Source organism: Sinohyriopsis cumingii, chromosome 9, assembly GCF_028554795.1.
Source record: "Sinohyriopsis cumingii isolate HCF-2022 chromosome 9, ASM2855479v2, whole genome shotgun sequence".
In the NCBI taxonomy this organism is placed as follows: Eukaryota; Metazoa; Mollusca; class Bivalvia; order Unionida; family Unionidae; genus Sinohyriopsis; species Sinohyriopsis cumingii.
Window position 1 is genome coordinate 30,497,570 of NC_142969.1, and position 20,891 is coordinate 30,518,460.

The window sequence follows — 20,891 nt, forward strand, 5'->3', positions numbered from 1 at the left end:
AAGTCTATATTGATACTCGATGTAATCACTTTATTGTCCGCATGCCCAGATGTTTAGCCTATTCAAATGTGGACCTCTTACCTTATTACAATGGATGGGGGGGGGTGTATTACCATGATGGGGATATTACAATGATGGGGGTTTATTACAATGATGGGGTGGGGTACAAAGTAAAATATAACAGGACACTTCCCTCGCGATCATTCTATACAGTTTTCACGATGGACAATATGAAGAGTGTATAACTTCATATTCATAATGTACATTATAAACTTTATTATCGTTTGTCGTAATATGTTTATAAGCAAAATCTTCAACCTGAGATAAAGGATTTTCTTTTAAATATATTTTTGGTGCTTTTGAACATTTTGTTATCATACTTGATCAGTATAATTAATTCAATAATTAGTCACATGAGTCCTATAATGCTCATCCTCTAATACACAAATTTCTAATAAAAATTTCATTTTAAAACGGTGGAAATATCATTTAGATTTATTTGTTTAATTTACTCATCACTATATTTGAAGGATACATGAACGGAACCTAATTATATCTAAACAAGAACATATAATTTGAAACACCATTTGATTTGCCAGAAGAACACACTGATGTTTTGTTTCAAATCAAATTAAGATTTTCAAACTTAAAATTACTGCACCTAACTCAGATAATTGTAGAAGAAAATTCGCTTTCAAAAGGAGTCGTCAAATGATTCTTATACGCACAAATCAATTTCCATAAACATTAATCTATTACTCTTCAGAAATCCCTAAATGTTTGTATTAGGATCCTAATGTAATAGCCGTCAATTAGAAAGATACATTGATATTTCGTACACTGCTGTAATAAACAAGATATTGTTACAATGAGAGGATTAGTTTCTGTACGATACATGCGTTTCCAGAGCATCAGGAAATTAATAATGGATGGTAAAGCCACGTGAATCACCAACTATGTTTCATCCCTAACCATTGTTCGACAAGGTTACATAAACTCAATTTTCTTTCAATAACACCCACAGCTCCCCTCTCTCTCTCTCTCTCTCTCTCTCTCTCTCTCTCTCTCTCTCTCTATATATATATATATATATATATATATATATATATATATATATATATATATTAAGAGAGAGAGAGAGATTTGATGCTCCAGAAAGTATTAACTTGCTATTGAGCACACACTGATGGGAAACAGTTAAAGCACGTAAGAAATATACAAACAACACGTGCTTGAGAAGGAAGATTTATCAACAATATCTACAATCATTGTTTTGAAAGTGACAAAGACAAAGACTCATTCCAATAATATAAAACTGGATTGGAAAAGACTTCTAGTGTAACTGACTGTGAAAGGCAGCATAGCTGCGTATCTTAATATCCACAAGTTGGTCATTGTCACTGTTCTACCTTACGCGGACTGTACTTGGCGGCCGGGCTAAGGAATATATAGATATATTGACGGTTATCTGCTACATCTGCAAGAATCCGTATTTTAAATGTATTTTGCTGAACTAATTCTTCTTTTCTATCCTTATTGTTTTCGGTCATCATTTTACCCTATTGGAATATAATTTCATGTCATTATCCCATTCATGACGCTTGTCCATGTCCTCTGGATAATTATTTCTTAGATCCTAACACTCAAGTAGTATACAAACACAAAAAGTAAAACAATATCAAAATATAATTATAAAAAGCAAGCATACAAACACGTATTGATTTCAAAACCAAACGACAAAGTCACATCTAAATAGCATAATCAGTATTCGAAATAGCATAAAGCAGAAAATTTAATCAAACGTTATTTTAGAAAAACGTATTTACAATGGAAACGAATGCAAGTAAAATGTGTTTTGTATTTTATGTGCACTTCAACCAACGAGTCTATATGTCGTCTTGCACTGTAGACACGGTTTTCTTATTATAGCCTATTATAGTCATATGGCTCGCAAGGTGTTTAACATAATCGGGCGCCGTATCACAGCGAAATAGATTGTAAACAATGCGAATCGGCTTGTACCCCTACCAACACAAAGGATTCCACTATCTGAATACATTTATAAGAGAATATTTACGTTCCAAATATACAATAAATAACTTCACAAACCACAGATTTCATAGGGAAGTGGCAGCAAAACTCTATTTAAATTCTAACAGATATTCTGTTATTGATGAAGGAATGCATGTTTCTGTACACAAAATGAGTTTGTCCGCGTTGACAGATGTAATTTTAAGTGAATGTGCGCTGCTTGAAATTTAAAGTCCTATGCTTACTAAAAGGATCACATTAGACGATGTTTTTCTCCAAACAAGAACCATGATTTCCAACAGAGCTGTAATGAGAGTCTGGGAATTGAGAAGGAAGGGAATAGCGTGTTCTGTATGCTTATACAGATATCAATGTTTTGTACTGGTCTAGAACATCTCAACTTCTTGTGTGGCTTAGTGTTGATGACCACCAGTTTGTGGATGTAACATATGATGAAAATTCAACTTTAGCTAAGTGACAAACTAATTACCTCATAAGAAACAATACGACTATAAGCGAAAAAACTCTGTAGCAAGAAAGACTATTAGATTTAGAAATTTACCAGTCCTGCTAAGTCGTCACTAGTCCGTCACACAAAACAACTTTAGTTACATTTCGATCACAAACTCAACAGGAAGGATGTAACATAAAAACCCAATCTTTTCAACTATGAATTGATCACTTACCCTCCCATCACGTGTTCTTGAAATAAAAACAATATGCTCATGTGGAGATATGCCTGTCAAATATTTGGCAGTATTGTCCTACTTATAATTACCGTATGTCTCACCACTAATTTGGAGACTTACTTTATCTATGAAAAAATGTTTCTGCAAAATCAATAATACAAGAGCATCGAATAAACGTCTCTTGGGAATCATATTATCAGTGATTTCATATTATTTGCTATGATTGTAATCAAGGAATTGATCGTATGGATTGCCGGTCTGGCGGCAGAGAGAACAATTTAACTTAAACCTAAAACATTCGGTCTTCATCCACTTGTATGTGTAATTCACACACTGAGTTATTCAAATAATTGTGTTTGCGGCGATAATTGTGAACATCCATTGACGGAACTTGAACCATTTCTACCCTTTTTATTTTCCATCGCTATCCGTGACAACTTTTAAGGGAAAACGAGCAATGATAAAATGTAAGCAAAACGACTGATATTGTTTTCATCGCGGCAAGTGCCATATCTAATGTTCATTTCACTATCGTCATGTCCCAGATCATCACGTAATTAGCTTTTGAAACTGGCGTCAAATAGAGATAATGATATTTACAGGTTGATCAAAACGTTTCGCAGTTAATCCAAACACTGTAATATTCGTAAGTAATTGCCGATTCCACGTGTATACATCTCGAGTCATTTTTGTGTTTTATGTTATGGCTGTTAATATGAAAACTGCTGAATTCATGTACACCACGAAACTATGTATAATATGACCCAGATCAGCAGGTTCTTATTACATATCTACTTAAGGATCAGAAATGAGGTTAGCTGTGTCACAGCAAACTGATTTGGTCATTTTTTCTCTTTACTTGCAGTATTTGTTTTGCAATTCTTTTACATGTGACAATGAGCGTAAAATCTCCCAAAATGATGTTGTCATTGCTTCTCAGAAATAATGTTCTTTCCTTTAGCCATGTATAAAGTATGATCGCATATATCTGCATCTTTTGTCATGGTATGGGTTATAGTACAATCATCGTCGTCAACAACAGAACATGTATTATTATAAGTGTGATCAAAATCTTGATCTGAAGACTTGATAGTTGTATTGTGCGTACGTTTATCGACAAAATTAGTGTTATTATATATAGAATACAGAGTACTCTTACATTCCAGGTGATCGTACGTTTCATCCAAAGGTCTTATGGCACTTGGGATAGTGCTGGCATAAGTATCAGCCTGAAACTCATTTGTGTGGTTGTAGGTGCTGTCAGTTAACGATTCCCTTGTTTCATACATAGTGTCATATTGTTAGCTGTTTTCTGTGTTGACATCTTCACGGTTTTTGCCATCTATCTCTGCCGCATGCGATACATTGTTACAGTTTTTGTCCGGCAGTGAACCAGCCAATGAATAGACATATACAGCGTCTGAACTCGACATGTGTACATTGTGGTTTTGTCTCAGTCGTGTCTTTTCAACTGTGGCATACTCGGCTTGTACGTTGTAATATGCCGATTCGGACGTGGGATTTCGTTTTTCGTTTTTTTCCGTGGAATATGTGATACTTTTATGTTCGTTCTCTCTCTTCAACATTCCACTTTTGGTTATATTTTTGAGTGTACGTTTCCTCGTAGTCTTTGTCGTAGTGCCACAAGCCAGTCTTCTCCTGCGAATAAAACACAAAGGTGAATCTAAAGTCCATAGGTTAATAAAGAACTATTTTGATGACAGTTTGTGAAATGATGTAGCAAGGAATACATTTTAAAGATAAACAATATATCTTTTGCATTATTGTAAAATATGATTATATGACTTCTTCGTCATTTCAGTGAATGCTACATTTGGTTTTCGAAACTTCTCAAATCTAGAAATAAATCAATGTGTGCCACATATTTAGCCTAACTAATATTTTAAATTGTTTAAGAGAGTTCATGCAGCGTATATAATGAATTATATTTGTAGAGGAGTGCGATTATGGTGGGATCATTGATATTTAAGTCAATTTCAGTCCAGTAAATATGAAAGTCGCCGTCAACGAATGATGACTGATTTAGTCAGTGTTACTATATTTTTTTTATATAATATAGCATTATTGAAAATAATTAACTGAATAACATGTAAGTTCATTTCAGGCTATACTAGCAAACATTTGTAAACAAAATGCGACAATCAGAATTATACATCAGAATAGATTGATAACGAAATATGAATTCAGAAAATAAATGTAGATATTTAACAGTTTAATCTGCATATTGACAGCTTCCCATATTGACAAAAGATTAATGTGTTTGTGTGTGTGTGTGTGTGTGTGTGTGGTTATAATTTTTAACGTGGCTTTAACAATTTGTCAGTCCTATCGCTACGTTGTCTGCAGTGTGGCAGTTTATAGTGATGTCTAGCACTGGGGCATCATGCCGCAGACATGTGTCATGATGTCCCACCCTGTCACATTATCCTGACACCAGACCGACCAGGCCTAACACTAACCTATTAATGCTGAGCGTCTAGCGAGACAGCTGTTGGTACCATTTTTGTAAGTCTTTGGTATGACTGGGCTGGGGTTCGAACCCATGCCCACCCGCTTCCGAGGCGGACGCTCTAACCACTACGCCACCACAGCGATCACAAACGTTTCAAGAATTCATATATTACGCAAATAACATTTTCATAAGGCCATATGTTTAAACTTATTTCGAAACACTTTCCATAAACCTCTGCACACACAGACAGGTGAATATTATTCAGCGATTCCAAATCACGGCTTAAATTCACTGATTATCTTACGGCTATAGAGCCTATGAGGAAATCAACGACTGTTTCTCAGAGAGAATCGGCAATCTGGAGAAAAATTAAATGTTGCGTGTGCAACAATACCAAATGAGATGTGTTAAAATTCGAATGCAGTGGGTATAGGTTACAAATACTTTCTTATCGCTAAGCTCGGAGCATCCAGTCAACGGCAGAAACTTCTGAAAAACGGAGACATCTAGCAAAGAACAGAATAAACAGCTCTGGGAGTCAAGATATGCCCACGTGACTGGATTAGTCATTTGTTATCCCCGGTCAAGTAAGAACACACTTTGAAACCATTACTTTACTTCTAATCGCTAAGAACTCTTTTTTTCAGGCAAACAGAAATGGAAAATGTTCATTCAGTACCACAAAGGACTAAACTCTCTTTCTCTCTCTCTCTCTCTCTCGCTCTTATGCATACTTTTCATAATAGCTCGCAAGTCAGGTACTTTAAATTATGAACCGTCTTCACATCTATGTTTTCTTTCAAGGTTTTATAAACAACTGCATGACAGCTATGACTTTCCTTTCATTGCCAGTCGTCATTTTCCCCAGCCGAGAGATTCTTAAATCAATGAAAATGAGAAAGCAAAGGAAATATTTTAAATAAAGATGTTTTGCAAATTATATATTATCGCGGAAGATGAAATTGAAATCATGAGGAACCTTATCCCCTAGGAGAGAGAATCTATGGACAGCAAAGTCAACTTATTATGGGTCTGTAACACTATTAACTGTGAAGTGCTCGGTTCTGCAGAGCACGGTTAAATGTGTTGGTAAGATATTATATTCAGTCCAAGCACTGGTGGACACAATGACTCTAAAGACCAAAGAGGTATGGCTCTGCCTTGCATCAGTGTTTATTAAGTCACTCGGGAGCAACGTTTATTTATAGACCCTAGGAATTATTGATGTTGACGCCATATTTCTGACACTCCGCCATCCTTTTTATTGCATAATGGACTTTATTGTTTTAGCTCCTCCTTTTGAGCTGATATCTGATATCGACAACATTTTTCAGGCACTAGTTACGGCATCGCTACTCGTGGTTGCAACCGAAAGGGTGGGATACATTGTGATGGGACCTAAAGGATGTGATTCGATCGATTAAACGATCTATTCGATAAGCAACCTAACATAAACCCCCTTACGTTTTTTCTTACGGGTTGAACCAGTCTGATAGCCTAATAGTGATTTAGCCTAACAGTGATTTAGTGAAGAGATAATGAGTGTCGATATATTTAAAATATATTGCAGTAAACCCTTTGGTATGTTTATTCCAAAGTCGTTACATTAACCGCTTTTTCAGAAATCGTATAGGTATCTAAGCACGTAATAATCATAATGTGAAACAAATCTTCTATACTTGTTCCCTCATCAATATATCCTACAGCCGTAAAACGATACATTATAGATTCAACCCCATCGATCTCCGCGAGCACGGTAATTCACGGACATGAAGTGGTATTGGTTATTCTAGGATTTCCTCTAGAATCAAATAGGTGAGGCCTAACACCATCGGCCGTTAATGAGTAACTAGCCACAAGTGATACAAATATAGCAAAGTTTGTGTGGTGAATGGCCAAGTCGAAATCTGCCCTTGTACCGCGTCTTGAGGATCTGTATGCTCTACTAATGTCAATAATTTATTTGCGTTTCATTTTTATTAGAGCGGTTATAACATCCAGTGAATCTCGGATACAATCCCTTTCATCGTATGCTTTGATAACAATGTCTTTTAGACCGACATGATCCCTGTACCCACTATCCTGCTCTCCTTTATGTTAAGTGGTTCCCAAATGGTATCACCAATTATGGCAATCGTAGAAATAGCCCTTTCGTTACAAAGTTATATGCATTTTTATTCATACCACTTTGGGATCTACACGAATGCATTTTTTTGCACCAACTGATGCCTTTGTTGAAACGTGTTGTGGATCACCAGGATCCGCGTAGGCCACTAGTTTTTCTTTGGTAATATTTTGGGAAGTTTTTGCGGTAACCCTGCACCGTCCTTACTGTTACTAGAAATATCGACATATGATCTGGTCATCACAACGTGAGGGTCTATTGTGTCGGCTATGGTAATAATATCCAAGCTACAGACCATGTCGCAGGCCTTGGTTTTTTAACCGTCTCATTGTTTCTGACTGACTGATGCGACAGCTTTCTCGACGCATCGTGGTCACCATAATGGCTCCAAGACCGTGTTCCTGATTGCCGGTCGTGATATGTAAAGTCTAAGCTACCCGGTGGGCTACTTGATCTACGGCATAACATATAGTAAATTCGATCAACTGCTCGATCGTGGTATTCAGCAATTACTTTGGAGCAATATCAGTATCATTGGCGTATTTCATTTTGGCCACGTACTGTTCGTCTACCTACTTTTGCATCCGTGGCCCCAAGTGGCCTTGTGGACAAAAGCGCTCGCCGTTACGAATCATTGCCAGCTCACCTCTTCTGCGTGGGTTCGAGTCTCAGGTGCGGCCAGTGTTGGTATGTGAGAAAGCTTGCCAATAGCTTTCCGTAGATTACATTTGATTGGTTTATGGCAATGGGGTTATTTTATATTATTTTGACGTCTTGACGACTTCGGTGTTGAATCTGCTGCATTGGTAAAATGTGATTGTTTTCCAGCATCAGTCCAACAAAAGACCAGCTAATGAAGACTCACAAAAAAATTTTAACCTGATGTTTGTGACTGTATTTTTATATCGTGTCGTATTACGGATGTGCGTTGTAATACGCTATGTCTGAAGTCTGATATTCTCTTTCTGGTACAAGTTTGACGTTTTCGTATTAATGGTATTCCCAAAACACTCTGCAATTATCTTCTTTGAAAACTGTTCTTTTAGTCAATGATTTTGTTCTTGATCTTGAATCACTTCTTCTTCTGAAGCAATTAATGTATAAGAATAAAGGAGAGATTTCTCCGATGTTATCAATATAAAATATCCTTATTTTGTTTGTAATTTCGCATGGTATAGTTTTTTTATGTCATATGAAATGTTTTGTATTTCTATGTTTTTCAAATTAACTACTGAACAATGTTTAAACTCTATTTAGCTTTATTTCCATTTCATTTTTGCCAAATATGTATATATTGTTCACTGCAATACTTTGTAGATAGTTAATAATATGTATGACACGTACCATATACTCAGCATCAGCGGTCACATATTACGTATAAATATATATCGGTCTAATATTCTTGTTTTAAGAAAACAGAAAACATTTTCACTGAGTCACGTGGTGAAAATGCTTCATAATTAAGTGGTTTCATCAAACTTTTATATTTATTACAGCACATACTGAAATATGACTGAAAACTATACTTTACATGTGACAGGAAATGGAACATTAGGTACCAAAGCAATCGCTGATCATCTTGACTTTGGTCACTTTATAACAAATACATTCCTAACCTCTTTTGTGCGTTTTAACCCGAACATTATCCCTGCAATGTAAAGCTAATAGGTCTAATTGCCTCTAGTGGTTGAATATACTCGATAAATTATGTGCTGGATGCCTAACTATACACACATAAAGCCGCGAGAGACAGACCAATGGCCGAAACAAGACATACAATCACTATGCCGACGATGGTACCAGCTGAAAATGAAATGAAATGTCTGAAAATATAACAAACTAAGTATATCATTCTTCATGATTTAGCAATCATTCGAAATAATGGCAAAGTTCTGCCATGTCATAAGTTTTTCACAATGACTAATTTTTGCTATTCTTTCTGACAATGTTTGGAGCAACGGTGACCCAGTTCCGTATTTAACCTTATGTCAAATACAATATTGTATCATACTGGATACATGTCAGACTCTGCAACTGTGAATTTCTCGTGTTTTCGCTCGAGTGCGATCACATGATTACTGATGTAAATTTACTTAAAATTTGAAGTACATTTACATCTGTAAATGAAGATACTTGGGAAAAACGTTATTATTTTAAACAGTTATAATTATAGCTGTGTCATTAAAACATAACAGCAATATTCACTTTAAACAGAATTAGAATATGTCAAAAAGCGCCTTTAAGTTACATATAAATTTTGTTCATGAATTTATTAATTTTAGTAGCTTTGACAGATGTTGCATGGTTTTATGGTTTAGGTTGAAAATGATATTATGAAAATTATGAACACTGCAAATGTGGATGTGAGTAATATAATTATTAATGTGGACTTAACAATATTTCATATATGTCCTAGCAAATCCGGTCAACCTGAGTGCAACATTCTATGTTATCTTGACCTTGATTAAACATAACTGCACATCACAAGAACACAGAGGAAGAGAGGAAGAACATGCTGTTCATTATGATGATGGTAGTTATGAAAAGGGTTGAGATAAAGGAAGTACAATAAAAGACTTATGTCATAACCGGTACAAATATTAAATTTTATAAGTGAAAAAAGCAAATACAGTTTAATACCTATGACAGATGGAGTTTAAACTGACAAGAAATAACACGAATAGTAACTATTTCTGTTTTACGTCCTGAAGAGCAGTCATCTTGAGTTTAGTGTAATTACAAAATAACTGGAATCACCTTTCATGTAAAACAACTACCTTTAAGGGAATCACTGAGCGCGGGCAAAATTCTTGGTGATGTTGTTGCAGGATTAGTAGGATTAGTAGTGGAATTATCAGGCACAAAAGTGGCGTTTGCAGTAGTGGAATTATCAGGCACAAACGTGGCGGTCGCAGTAGTGGAATTATCAGCCGCAAAAGTGGCGGTCGCTGTAGTGGAATTACCAGCCACAAAAGTGGCTGTCGCAGTAGTGGATTTATCAGCCGCAAAAGTGGCGGTCGCAGTAGTAGAATTATCAGCCACAAAACTGACGGTCGCTGTAGTGGAATTATCAGCCACAAAAGTGGCGGTCGCAGTAGTGGAATTATCAGAAACAGTGGTAGAGTTGATACTGATAGAATTGATAGCAGTGGTGATCACGACGTCTTTGGAAGACGTTTTCATTGGCCCCTCTATAACAGTAAGTAAACAAAACGCAATAGTGAACAATTCGACTTCCAATACACTGTTCATTTTATTACTTAACGTCTAATTCGCAAAATTGCGAAAAGACTAAAAGTCTTTTGAGAACAGATAATATGACAGGCTCGAATATATGTAATCGGATCGTACAACTAAAATGTTCTTGTGTGTGTGTGTGTGTGTGTGTGTGTGTGTGTGTGTTAATTTGTGAATGAGGTTACATCTGAACACTGAGTTTGAAACATTTGATTCCTATCTGTCACTAAGCTAAAGTAGCGATTTTGTTTTTAATTTCTCACAAAAATGAGACACCAAAAGCAATTCGTTTTCATCAAAATTAACAACAATGATACACTAAATGCCATCCATTTTCATCAAAATCTACAACAATGAGACACCAAATGCCATCCATTTTCATCAAAATTAATAACAATGAGACACCAAATGCCATCCATTTTCATCAAAATTAGCAACAATGAAAACACTAAATGCCATCCATTTTCACCATAATTAACAAATGATTCATTGGGCGATTCAATGGACTGATTTTGTAAGGTTTTGCTGAGAAGATGAATACGGAAGAAGATTGTCTATACATGCAATGTACCATTATAGGTGAAGCATGGCTGTACAACAACAGCATATTAGTCAGGCATTGACTATAATGTTTCCCACGATACAAAGGACAATTTCAATCACATAAAAACAAACGTTTTGACAATAATCGGAATTGTGCTTTTAAAGGAAAGATAAAGAAGCATTTTTTAAAATCATTTGGTGTCGTAAGTTTAATTTGCACTTTTCCCCAGGGCACCATCTCCTTTCCTCGAAGTTTTCGCTCAGCTAAATGCCTACTTGGGAGGAGTGAGTTATGTGTAGACTTGATAAATATGCACTCCTTTAATGAATAATTAAAACAGCAACAAAACAGCGAATTCGGAAAGAACAGAATACATTGTATGTTGCAGTAGTTAATTGGATCGTTAGTATGAACCAGTATAAACTATTATGGCCAAATGAAAATTTGTAGTGGTACAATACTTGTTAATTTCGGAAACGATTTCATGTTCGCCTGATCCTGTCAATTGTTAACATGTCTGACTTTATGATTATAATAATTTTTAAGTATCGATTAATAATTGTCTGAAAATGCCAGCTTTCAGCCATTAAGATTTATGTTCACACTTTAGTTCATAATATCTAAAGTACAATTGGTTTATGTGTACGCTGTTAACACTTAACCAATATTGTCCGCCTTATTATTATTATTGACTGTACTAACGTAATAATACTGTCAATCTGAGTTATACTGCATTCACTGTAACAAAAATTATCGTGCATGGCTGATGTACACGCATGCAAAATGAGATACTAATATTTTCCTCATAGGCTTCTTATTATAACCTGAGTGTAATAAAGAAATTGTATTGACTTGTCTTGTCCATCCGTTTGACTTCTCAACTGAATGGTTCTAGGGCATCGTCCAACGGTATATAGTATCAGCGTGCCAAGACATTACATATATTGCTTCAGTGAAATACTTATGTCATACATTGCAAATAAAATACATTCTCTGCAGTACCCATTTATCGAGTAGACAAAGCTTATTGCATTGAAAAGTCAAACTAGTGGGTCATTCTGGTCGACATTTATGTTTGTATATTTTCTGATTGAATTGTAATAAGGTGCATGTGTAATTAACTCATAACAACAAACAAAAATCATCGGGAGGACAGATAGCTTTTTCTAAGTCAAAATTTTGTATTTAGTTGGCCGTGTATTAAGTCCAATAAAATGTCAGAGATAAGATAATTACTTTAAGTTTCACTTATCTAAAATTGAAAGCTACAAACAAATGCTAGCTCGATAAGTTACCTGGGCACAGTCCTTGCTTTAGGGAAATTCTTCCGATGCCATATTGTCCATAGCAGTCACGACCATGTACGAAGCTGATTGCAATTCTGGACTTCTTAGATAAATCGATACTTATGGAAATCGGTGGCCAATGTTTGCTTGATTTATTCCTCCAATTGTTAGACAATACCACACCCTCATACGACCTCACTTGTATATACGTTGTACAGTTGTCATCAATGAAATACTGAAATGCCAAACACTTCTGTCCCGGAAATATTTCTGACTTTGAAGTCAAAACAGACTCATTTCTCAGAGCAGTGTAGAATTGGTTTGCTGTGAATAATCCTGAGAAAAGAGTCAAGCTAATTAATAAAAAGATTATATTTCTAAGAATTTATACCATACGTTACCTTTTATCTTCTAATCATGCGGCGAGATAAATCACGCCCTCAGAAGGAAGGAATATATTGCAAATTTAATTTTTAAGGTTGCATTAATATATCAAAACATAAGAGAAAATTCGAGAACACACGCTTAATAGTTATATGGTACACTAATATAAAATTAAATTAAACTAATAATATATTTTTTATTTATAGGTATGAAAATATAGCAGTAAATTTATACAAAGACGTTCATTTGCACTACTTCTATTTACAGCAAACTTATAAATTATATAGATTTTTTTTTCACAGAAATTAATTAAGCACGAAATGAAATCACTATAGCTTAAGATAGTTACTTTCTGGCAATTGTATATTACTTCAGACTGTTATCATATTTCTGATACGTTTCATATAACCATAAAATATGTTATAGAAACGACGATCATCCGTTCTTGCAAAAACACTATGCATTCTTCAGATGTTGAATGGTAGCATTACTGATGCTGATAGTTGGTTCTCCTAAACTTGATTTCAATTGTCACAAGAATTTCCGAGACCTTTAAAATTTCGTCTCGTAACTAAATGAATATCTAAGACTTCAGTCGCACAAAATGGCTATTTGCATGAATGTTTTAGAGATAACAACGTTATTCACGGCGAAAGAAAAGCTTAACAATTAATAAATCTTTTTCAATCATGTTCCTAATTACCACCGCCATGTAATCTAGGTTGCCGAGCAGTTCTTAGAGACATTCAAGGATGCATGTTGGCGATTAATTAGAGATTGTCCGACGAATAATTTTGAATGAAAGGACCTTTGGTTTTCTTATTAAATAAGATCTTTCTGGATTTATCCTTTTCATTGGTAATATAAGCATCTCTCAAAGTACTGAAATCGTACAATTGCTTTCGCCCGGTGTTTACTATTTTCGTAGACGTCACGAAAGCTTCTTTTCCCTCGCGTAGAATTACAGCCATCGCGAACGACAATCATATTTCGAAAAAACACTAACTTTAAGTATTTTGCACTTAATAACTAAAGGACTCAATATTAATGGTTCAAACATCCACAATATTTCACTGTTGCAAAGGCAAAACTAAATACTGCGAGGGTTAAATTAAACATAGGATTAACATCGTGTAGTAGCAATTTAAGATCTCACGACGTCACCTAACGCACTGATGAACGTGCAGTTGAAATTATCCAAATTTAGAAGCTCGTGATCGCATAAGTCATGTTCTGGAAAATCTAGTAAATTTTATTCCCAAACTGCATTGTGTTCTCTTCGTTTTTCTTGCTTGACTTTTGACTGAAACTTCATGGCGTGATAGATAATTCAAGGGTGTCTAAACATGATATTTTGGTAAATGAAAATAGTTGTGCTAGGCTTTTCAAAACAAACATGGTTTTGTGGTCAAACACAATCGATCTAAAGCTGTTCAAAACAAAACGGTGTTTTGATCAAACAAAAGGGTTTTAAGCTGTTAAAAATAAACACGGTAGTTGGACAAACAAAAGGGACTTTAGGTTATTAAAAATAAACACGCTTTTATGGTCGAACAAAAATGAATTGAAGTATTCAAACCGAATATTGTATTGTGGGCAAATAAAGGAGTGTTTATACTGTTCAAACCAAACACGGTATTGTGGTAAAACAAAACAGAATTTAGAATGCACAAACCAAACACGGCATTGTGGTTCAACAAAAAGGTTTTTAGGCTATTCAAAACAAACTCGGTATTTTGATCGAACTAATAGCTTTTAGGCTGTTCAAAGGAAGCGTGGTACCGTGATTGATCAATGGGGTTTTAGGCCGTTAGCACGAAACACCGATGAACAAGCATCAGACTTGTATCCGGTTACACAGTCAGCAATATATCACTTTGTTTCCAAATGAGTTGGTTCGGATTTATCTCTGAATACAAAAATGATATAACCCACATAAGTGGATTTGGTCTTAGTCGTAAGAGTTTGTTTCAAATGTTTTTGCAGCTTTTAATTCTAAATACCTATTATTTAATTATTTTTTCTATTGTCTTCAACTGGTTGATACATTTCTTCACAAGATAATTGCAGTACTTATATGAACAAATGTACGAAGAATAATTTAATTTTGTTAGGCGCTGGTCTAGGCGCAACATACAAAACTTACGCGTTTGTTGGCTACCAATATTTGTATTGGAATAAAATGAATGTCCTGTTAGTGTATGTGCATGCGACCATTTACAACCGGCTGAGTTCCAGGTGCTTCCTTATTATCCTCCACATTTGCCAAGAGGCCGACCTCAATAAGCATTCTATCTACTGTTTAGACTTTAATGCTCCTTTCCATTTAGTGCAAACAAGAACCTTAAGTCGTCGGGAAATTTCCAGGAACAAATCCGAATAATATAGGGGTCTCCAATAGGAAACATTGACAGCGTCTTGTCCCGATTAGAATAGTAATACGTTAACTATATGACGAAAGTTGGACCTATTTCATAAATTTGTTTAGTTTTCTCTGATGTAACACTAAAACAATAACTACCAGGCATGGTTATATTGACTCCAATTATATTTTATCCAGTGTTCAATTTGACTTAAATGATAGCGGTCGTGCCGTGATCCAAATATAAGGTCCAAACGCAAAGATTCCATTCCAATGCTCATCAAATAATACAATTTGTCTTATGGCAGTAATTTATAGTACACTTTAGAAACAAATACCCTTTCATTCGTAATAACAGATTCGCGGTGGCTTTGGTGAAATGTTATCGCTATCTAGAGGCTGATCGACCACGTTGTTATTGTACTGATCCCGTTAATGATAAAAATATGGAATTAATGGATAGAATAAATAGAGATCTGAGATATAAAATAAAACACCACGAGCACAAGTATACAAAATATAGCAATTCAATCAATTATATACAAAACTAAATTGTAAAAGACACTTGAAGTATATACTTCGAATAGAAAATAATTACCAAATCTTTATTACAAAATGCATTTACAGTTCCTTGTACACTGATATAACCAGTAGCATCCTAATGTCGAGTGTAAGTATTCGGACTCAGTTGTCTAGCGTGACTGCATAACCTGCACAGTAGCCTCGCTCTTGCATACATCTTCTTACGGATCTCAACTGCAATATGGATACCTTCAACGTCTCCGTTACTTAGCTGTGTGGAACTTTTCCCTTGCTCTCTTTCCCCCTTTCAAAATCGTCTCTTTACCCTTTTACAGAATCGTCTATCAAGAATTCCAATACACGTCCCTTTTACTTTTATTGAACGAGATAAAATTCTCATTATTCATCTTTGGAGTCACGATCTCAGCCAGACTGACAAATTGTGCCATGTAGAACATTTGTTAAACACGACATGTCACCTGATAACGCAACCCAAGCAGTTATTTATCCAGTCAGAATATATGTTTATTTAACGACCAGATCTAGCACCCACCCAACCAGGTTTGTCGTCTCAACTAGTACAAAGGCTGTCTTTGCATCATTTCAACGATTGGCATTTCCCGATACTTAGAACAGAATTCACCTTGCCTTGACCAGCCCGCTTGACCGTTATCAAAAGAAAACTTCCGTATAAATCAATCATGCCCATACATGGAACATTAAATCACCGAGTTCTATTTCAGGCGCTAGCCTTAACAGCATAACCTAAAATATTGATTAATTTAATTGGCTGTGTGTTACTCTGACCATGCAACACACAGTTATGTGATGCCATAGCATCTAAAAGAAGTCATACTCTTACAACGGTCAATATGATGCAATTATTTTATTATTTAAAGTATGTAAGTTTTAGGCAAAGTTTCAGTATGTTTGGAAATAGTTGGCATCCCGGTTTCTTGCTTTTGTTTTAAAAGGTAGTCATAATCACACCATGAATAGAGTTGAAGAATACGTATCGCTGGTATAAAACTAAGAAGAATTATAAGAAGGTTTGAGATACATGCTTTATATATATGTAAAAATGCAAAGACTCATATATACTAGTAGCATGGACTTTGCTTAATATACTTTGAAATGAGAAGGAGTCGCGTTAACGTTGTTGTATGCTGATTTCAAATCGTCCGATAACATTTACACCGTGGAAAATGGTAAATTGTATAAGATGTTGTACTAGCCAAGATTTAATATTATCCTCATAAGTAACGAGAATATTAGCTTCATTCAAAGCCATATAGCTACCATCAGTGGCATCTTGAAAGACAGATATGAATTTATCCACATAAGTAGTAGTAATCAAATGCCCAGTTTCATATGTTTGTCGAAGTATTCCAGCGTTGATGATATCAGTGCATGAAGTAAATATTACCATGGGTTCATCAAACTGGAGGAACTGAAAATGTTACATATGTCCCATTTGCACTGCAGCAGTGCCTCCAGGGTGAAGACAAACATATCGCTGATGCAATTAGAGTTAGTTTGCATCATAATGAAGTGTATCAAATAATGTCAAATTGGTTCAGATATGTTAAAAATGAGTGTATAAAGTTTGTGACTTTGCAAAAAAAGAATATTGTCTAAATATGATGCCTCTATGCCTTCAGAGGAAATAATAATATTTTCCAGCACTGTGTTTTTTTTACAAAATAAATGGTGTACTCATATGTTTCACTTAACTGCAGGTAAGAAGAAGCTAGGTAGGATTACATTTAGGGTTTTATTATTATGAAATAAATGTATTCAACATAGATTATCCCCTTTATGACAACCAATGTATTGCAGCAGATTAACTTCCTTAACGAGACACCAACGGACGTCATGTCAAGACGTGGATCACGTGGTGGCCTCAAAAGAACAGTATTGATAAGAATGCATGACGATTTAAAGACTGAATTATGCCTGTCAAGGGTACCACTTTTGTTATCATGCAAGGAAACATGCCTGTGTCACTATCGGTTAGGATTACACATGACATCGATCAGGCACTAGAGGAATAGGCTACATAATCTCAAAGAAAACACTATCATGCATGACAACAAAACTTGAGTGAATATGCAAAGCAAACGAGAACAATAAATATATGAGTATGTGCAACTGGAATCATTTGATTCTTAAATTACAATAATGTGAATGGATAGTGCAAACTACCTTGTCGGTTACTGGTCCACATGAAGTCTCCATCCCAGTTACAGAAAAAGTGATGTTCATTACAGTCTGGAGAAAGGAAAAATATAAGAAGTAGAAACAAACAGACTGAACATATGTTTTGAGCCCAACAAGGGCTATTTAAATACGTATCACATTGGTCTTTTTCGCTACCTCTTAGAGTCCCAAACAAGGCCGGACGTACGAAAAGATTGGATGGATAGCGGAGATTGTTGCGCAGGAGAGGTTGAATATGCAGACCGGTACGGTATATGGTTGTTGAGGAAAGGTTACAAATGTAGATGAATTTACGAAAATGCTTAAGACACATGGCTGTTGAATATACGAGGAAAAAAATTGCGGATGAAATGCAGAGTAATCAGAAACTCAGATTCTAGCTAAGTATTAAAAGCTAATGTTAGGGAGGTGGAACATTTATAGAACGTTGCATACATACATATATGCATGGCGGGCATTTGATCATCAAAACCTCCCTAAAACATATCAGAGTTAATAACATAAACTCCTATATCAATATCTTGTAAGATACCTTTTTTAGCAGATATCAGATATTGTTTTGATGTTTATATTCCTTGTTTACTCTTGTCTGATGGATAGTGGCATTATTGTCCCAAATATGCGTGGTTTATCTCCGATAATGTTCAAATACGATGATCGTAAGTATTGTTTAGTCTCCAATAATGTTTCCAACAACTTCAAACATAGTTCCTAAACAATGACAGATGCTTCAGCTACAAGCCATTCTTGATTCAACGCGTTGACGTTGAGGGTCAAGTGTAGTCTCTACTGAAGCCCATTGGCTTATATGTATTGGGTATTAATCGCTGCAGGTATAGTTTCCTACTTTGAAACGTGACTATGTTAGCTCAAGCGGTAGAGCGCCCGTATGAGAAAGAATCTGGCCAAGGTACTCATATATTTTGTTGACCTGATCCATTAAGCACTTCGAAAAAGATTATTAATTTGTACTTGGTATATTATAAGGACGATATCTTAATGGATGTATAAAGGAGACGTAAGCATAGGAAAATCATTAGACAAAATCAGAGTGAAATGTAGCGGTAACGTTAGTTCGGATAGTTCACGTATTACGTCACGGGCTTAGAATCCCAGTCAAACCTATATTTTATGAGATGTGGCAGCGAGCAAGTTTTTTCTGTGTATTATCTAGGTTTTACCCCCGCAAGGAACGTATGAACCAAACTCACTTACGCCATCTTTCAGTCTATCAATCCGTCTATCCATCCATCACTTCCTTTATCTCTCCCAAGAAATGACTTTGTAGGAAAAACCAGACCCAAATTAAAAATAAATTAAAATTATACCAGAACCGCGCAAAGTAGCAAAACTATAACAAACACATAATACTAAGCAATGGTAAAACATTAACTCCTGCAAAAAATAATTGATTCTCAAACTTGTGTTTATTTCACGATGTCATTATATTTCTGACAATAGTACAGTATGCATCGTTGTAGATGGTCAATCATACCTCTATACTCAGGTCAGCACATCTCAAAAGTTTACTCATCATTATCACTTAATAAGATTAATTTTGTTCACGTTTGACTTGGATATGTCGCGTCATGGAAAGCGCACCTTGATATACTTCCACTAATAAGGCTATATTTGCTCTATTCTATTCTGAAAATATTAATTAATACACGATAACTTGGAAGTATACAAATCACAAAACCAAATCACGACCAACTGGACGACGACATATGTGCTACAAAGATGTTTGCAAGAAGGATATGAAGACGGCAAACAATAATGTCAACGACTGGGAGAGCTGTGCAAACAACCGTTCCAGCTGGCGTCTAGCTGTCAGGCAGGGAGATCAAAACGCAGAGGAAGAGAGAAAAATAAAACAAACTGAAAACAGAGCTAGAAAGAAGGATATACAAAAGCTTAATTTGGAGCTACGCCATCGTCTCCCGTAGATGGACGGATGCCAAGATGAAATTATACAAATCACGTTTTTCTGAAAAGTTGTTTCATGTACTAGCTTGTTTTACTCAAATTAAATATCACTGTTACAGGAACTTAAAGAAAACCAAACCAAGATATAATTGTAAAAACCATGCAAATATGATGGTAACTCTAGAAAAGTAAGAGGAGACATTTTAATAATACTAATGTAGAATGCAAAATTATGCAAGTGATACCGTTATACTGATGCATGTTGTTATTCCTAGCAGAAGTAGTAGTAGTACCTATACATGATCCTGGTGTGATGGCCACGTCGTCTAGTCCTATGTTCCCGTTATTCCAGATTTCTCCCCTGATCCGAAACGATACAATTGTGTTGCTTGCAGCAGTAGTTTCAGCGATGGCGAAATGCCACGTGTTTTCCAGGCCATTTAAGTTTGTCATGGTCTTCAGTTTTCTGCTGCTTCCTCTTTCTCTCGCGCTGATCTCTATCTTTGCGGTACGGGTTTCTTTCATTCGATACCAAAATGTCAGACATTGAAATTCATTAATATGGACCTGAGTGCTCTCTAAAGTTGCATGTGATTCTCAGTCATATACAAATAATATCCTTTATCTGAAAGAGAGAACGGTTACCGGTCATACATATATAATATGCTTTGTCTGAAAGACAGAACGGTTACCGGTCTTACATATATAATGGTAACGTCTCATTAGAGCGCAAACCATTAGAGCTTATCACACTAGAGCGCAAAAAATATGTTTGTCCTACTAGAGCTAATCTTATTAGGGCACATCCCATTAGAGTGCGAAGAACTAGTATCACTAGAGCGTGAACTAGTCAAAAGAATTTTGAAGAAACAAAGTATATATTATTCTCGTTGGGGGAGGGGTGATCATTGATCTTTGCATTTTATTATTTTATGATGTGTCGTACTCATACTGTCCCTGGAGCTGGTTTCTTTGTTTTCCTTCCGGTATATTTCTTTATGATATATACTTCCTTCTTCAGACACTAGGTCTTGCGACTGGTTTCTGTATCATGGCCCCTAAATTATAGTGATCTTGACCAAGGATCAATAT

The 20,891-nt window shown here is 35.6% G+C and overlaps 1 protein-coding gene across 1 annotated transcript in view; it reads right to left on the reverse strand.

Annotated features, from left to right (window-relative positions):
• Positions 1 to 1,668: 1,668 nt before the first annotated feature.
• LOC149791488 (uncharacterized) overlaps positions 1,669 to 20,891 on the reverse strand; it is a 28,936-nt gene continuing 9,713 nt past the window's right edge. Inside the window, exons 3-7 of the mRNA XM_089969207.1 lie at positions 20,093 to 20,424; positions 17,859 to 17,924; positions 12,395 to 12,721; positions 10,096 to 10,509; positions 1,669 to 4,379 (exon numbers count right to left, since the gene is read on the reverse strand). Of these exons, the coding sequence (XP_089825333.1) occupies positions 4,318 to 4,379; positions 10,096 to 10,509; positions 12,395 to 12,721; positions 17,859 to 17,924; positions 20,093 to 20,324 (1,101 nt within the window). The 5' untranslated portion in view covers positions 20,325 to 20,424 and the 3' untranslated portion in view covers positions 1,669 to 4,317. The remainder of the gene's footprint in view (positions 4,380 to 10,095; positions 10,510 to 12,394; positions 12,722 to 17,858; positions 17,925 to 20,092; positions 20,425 to 20,891) is intronic.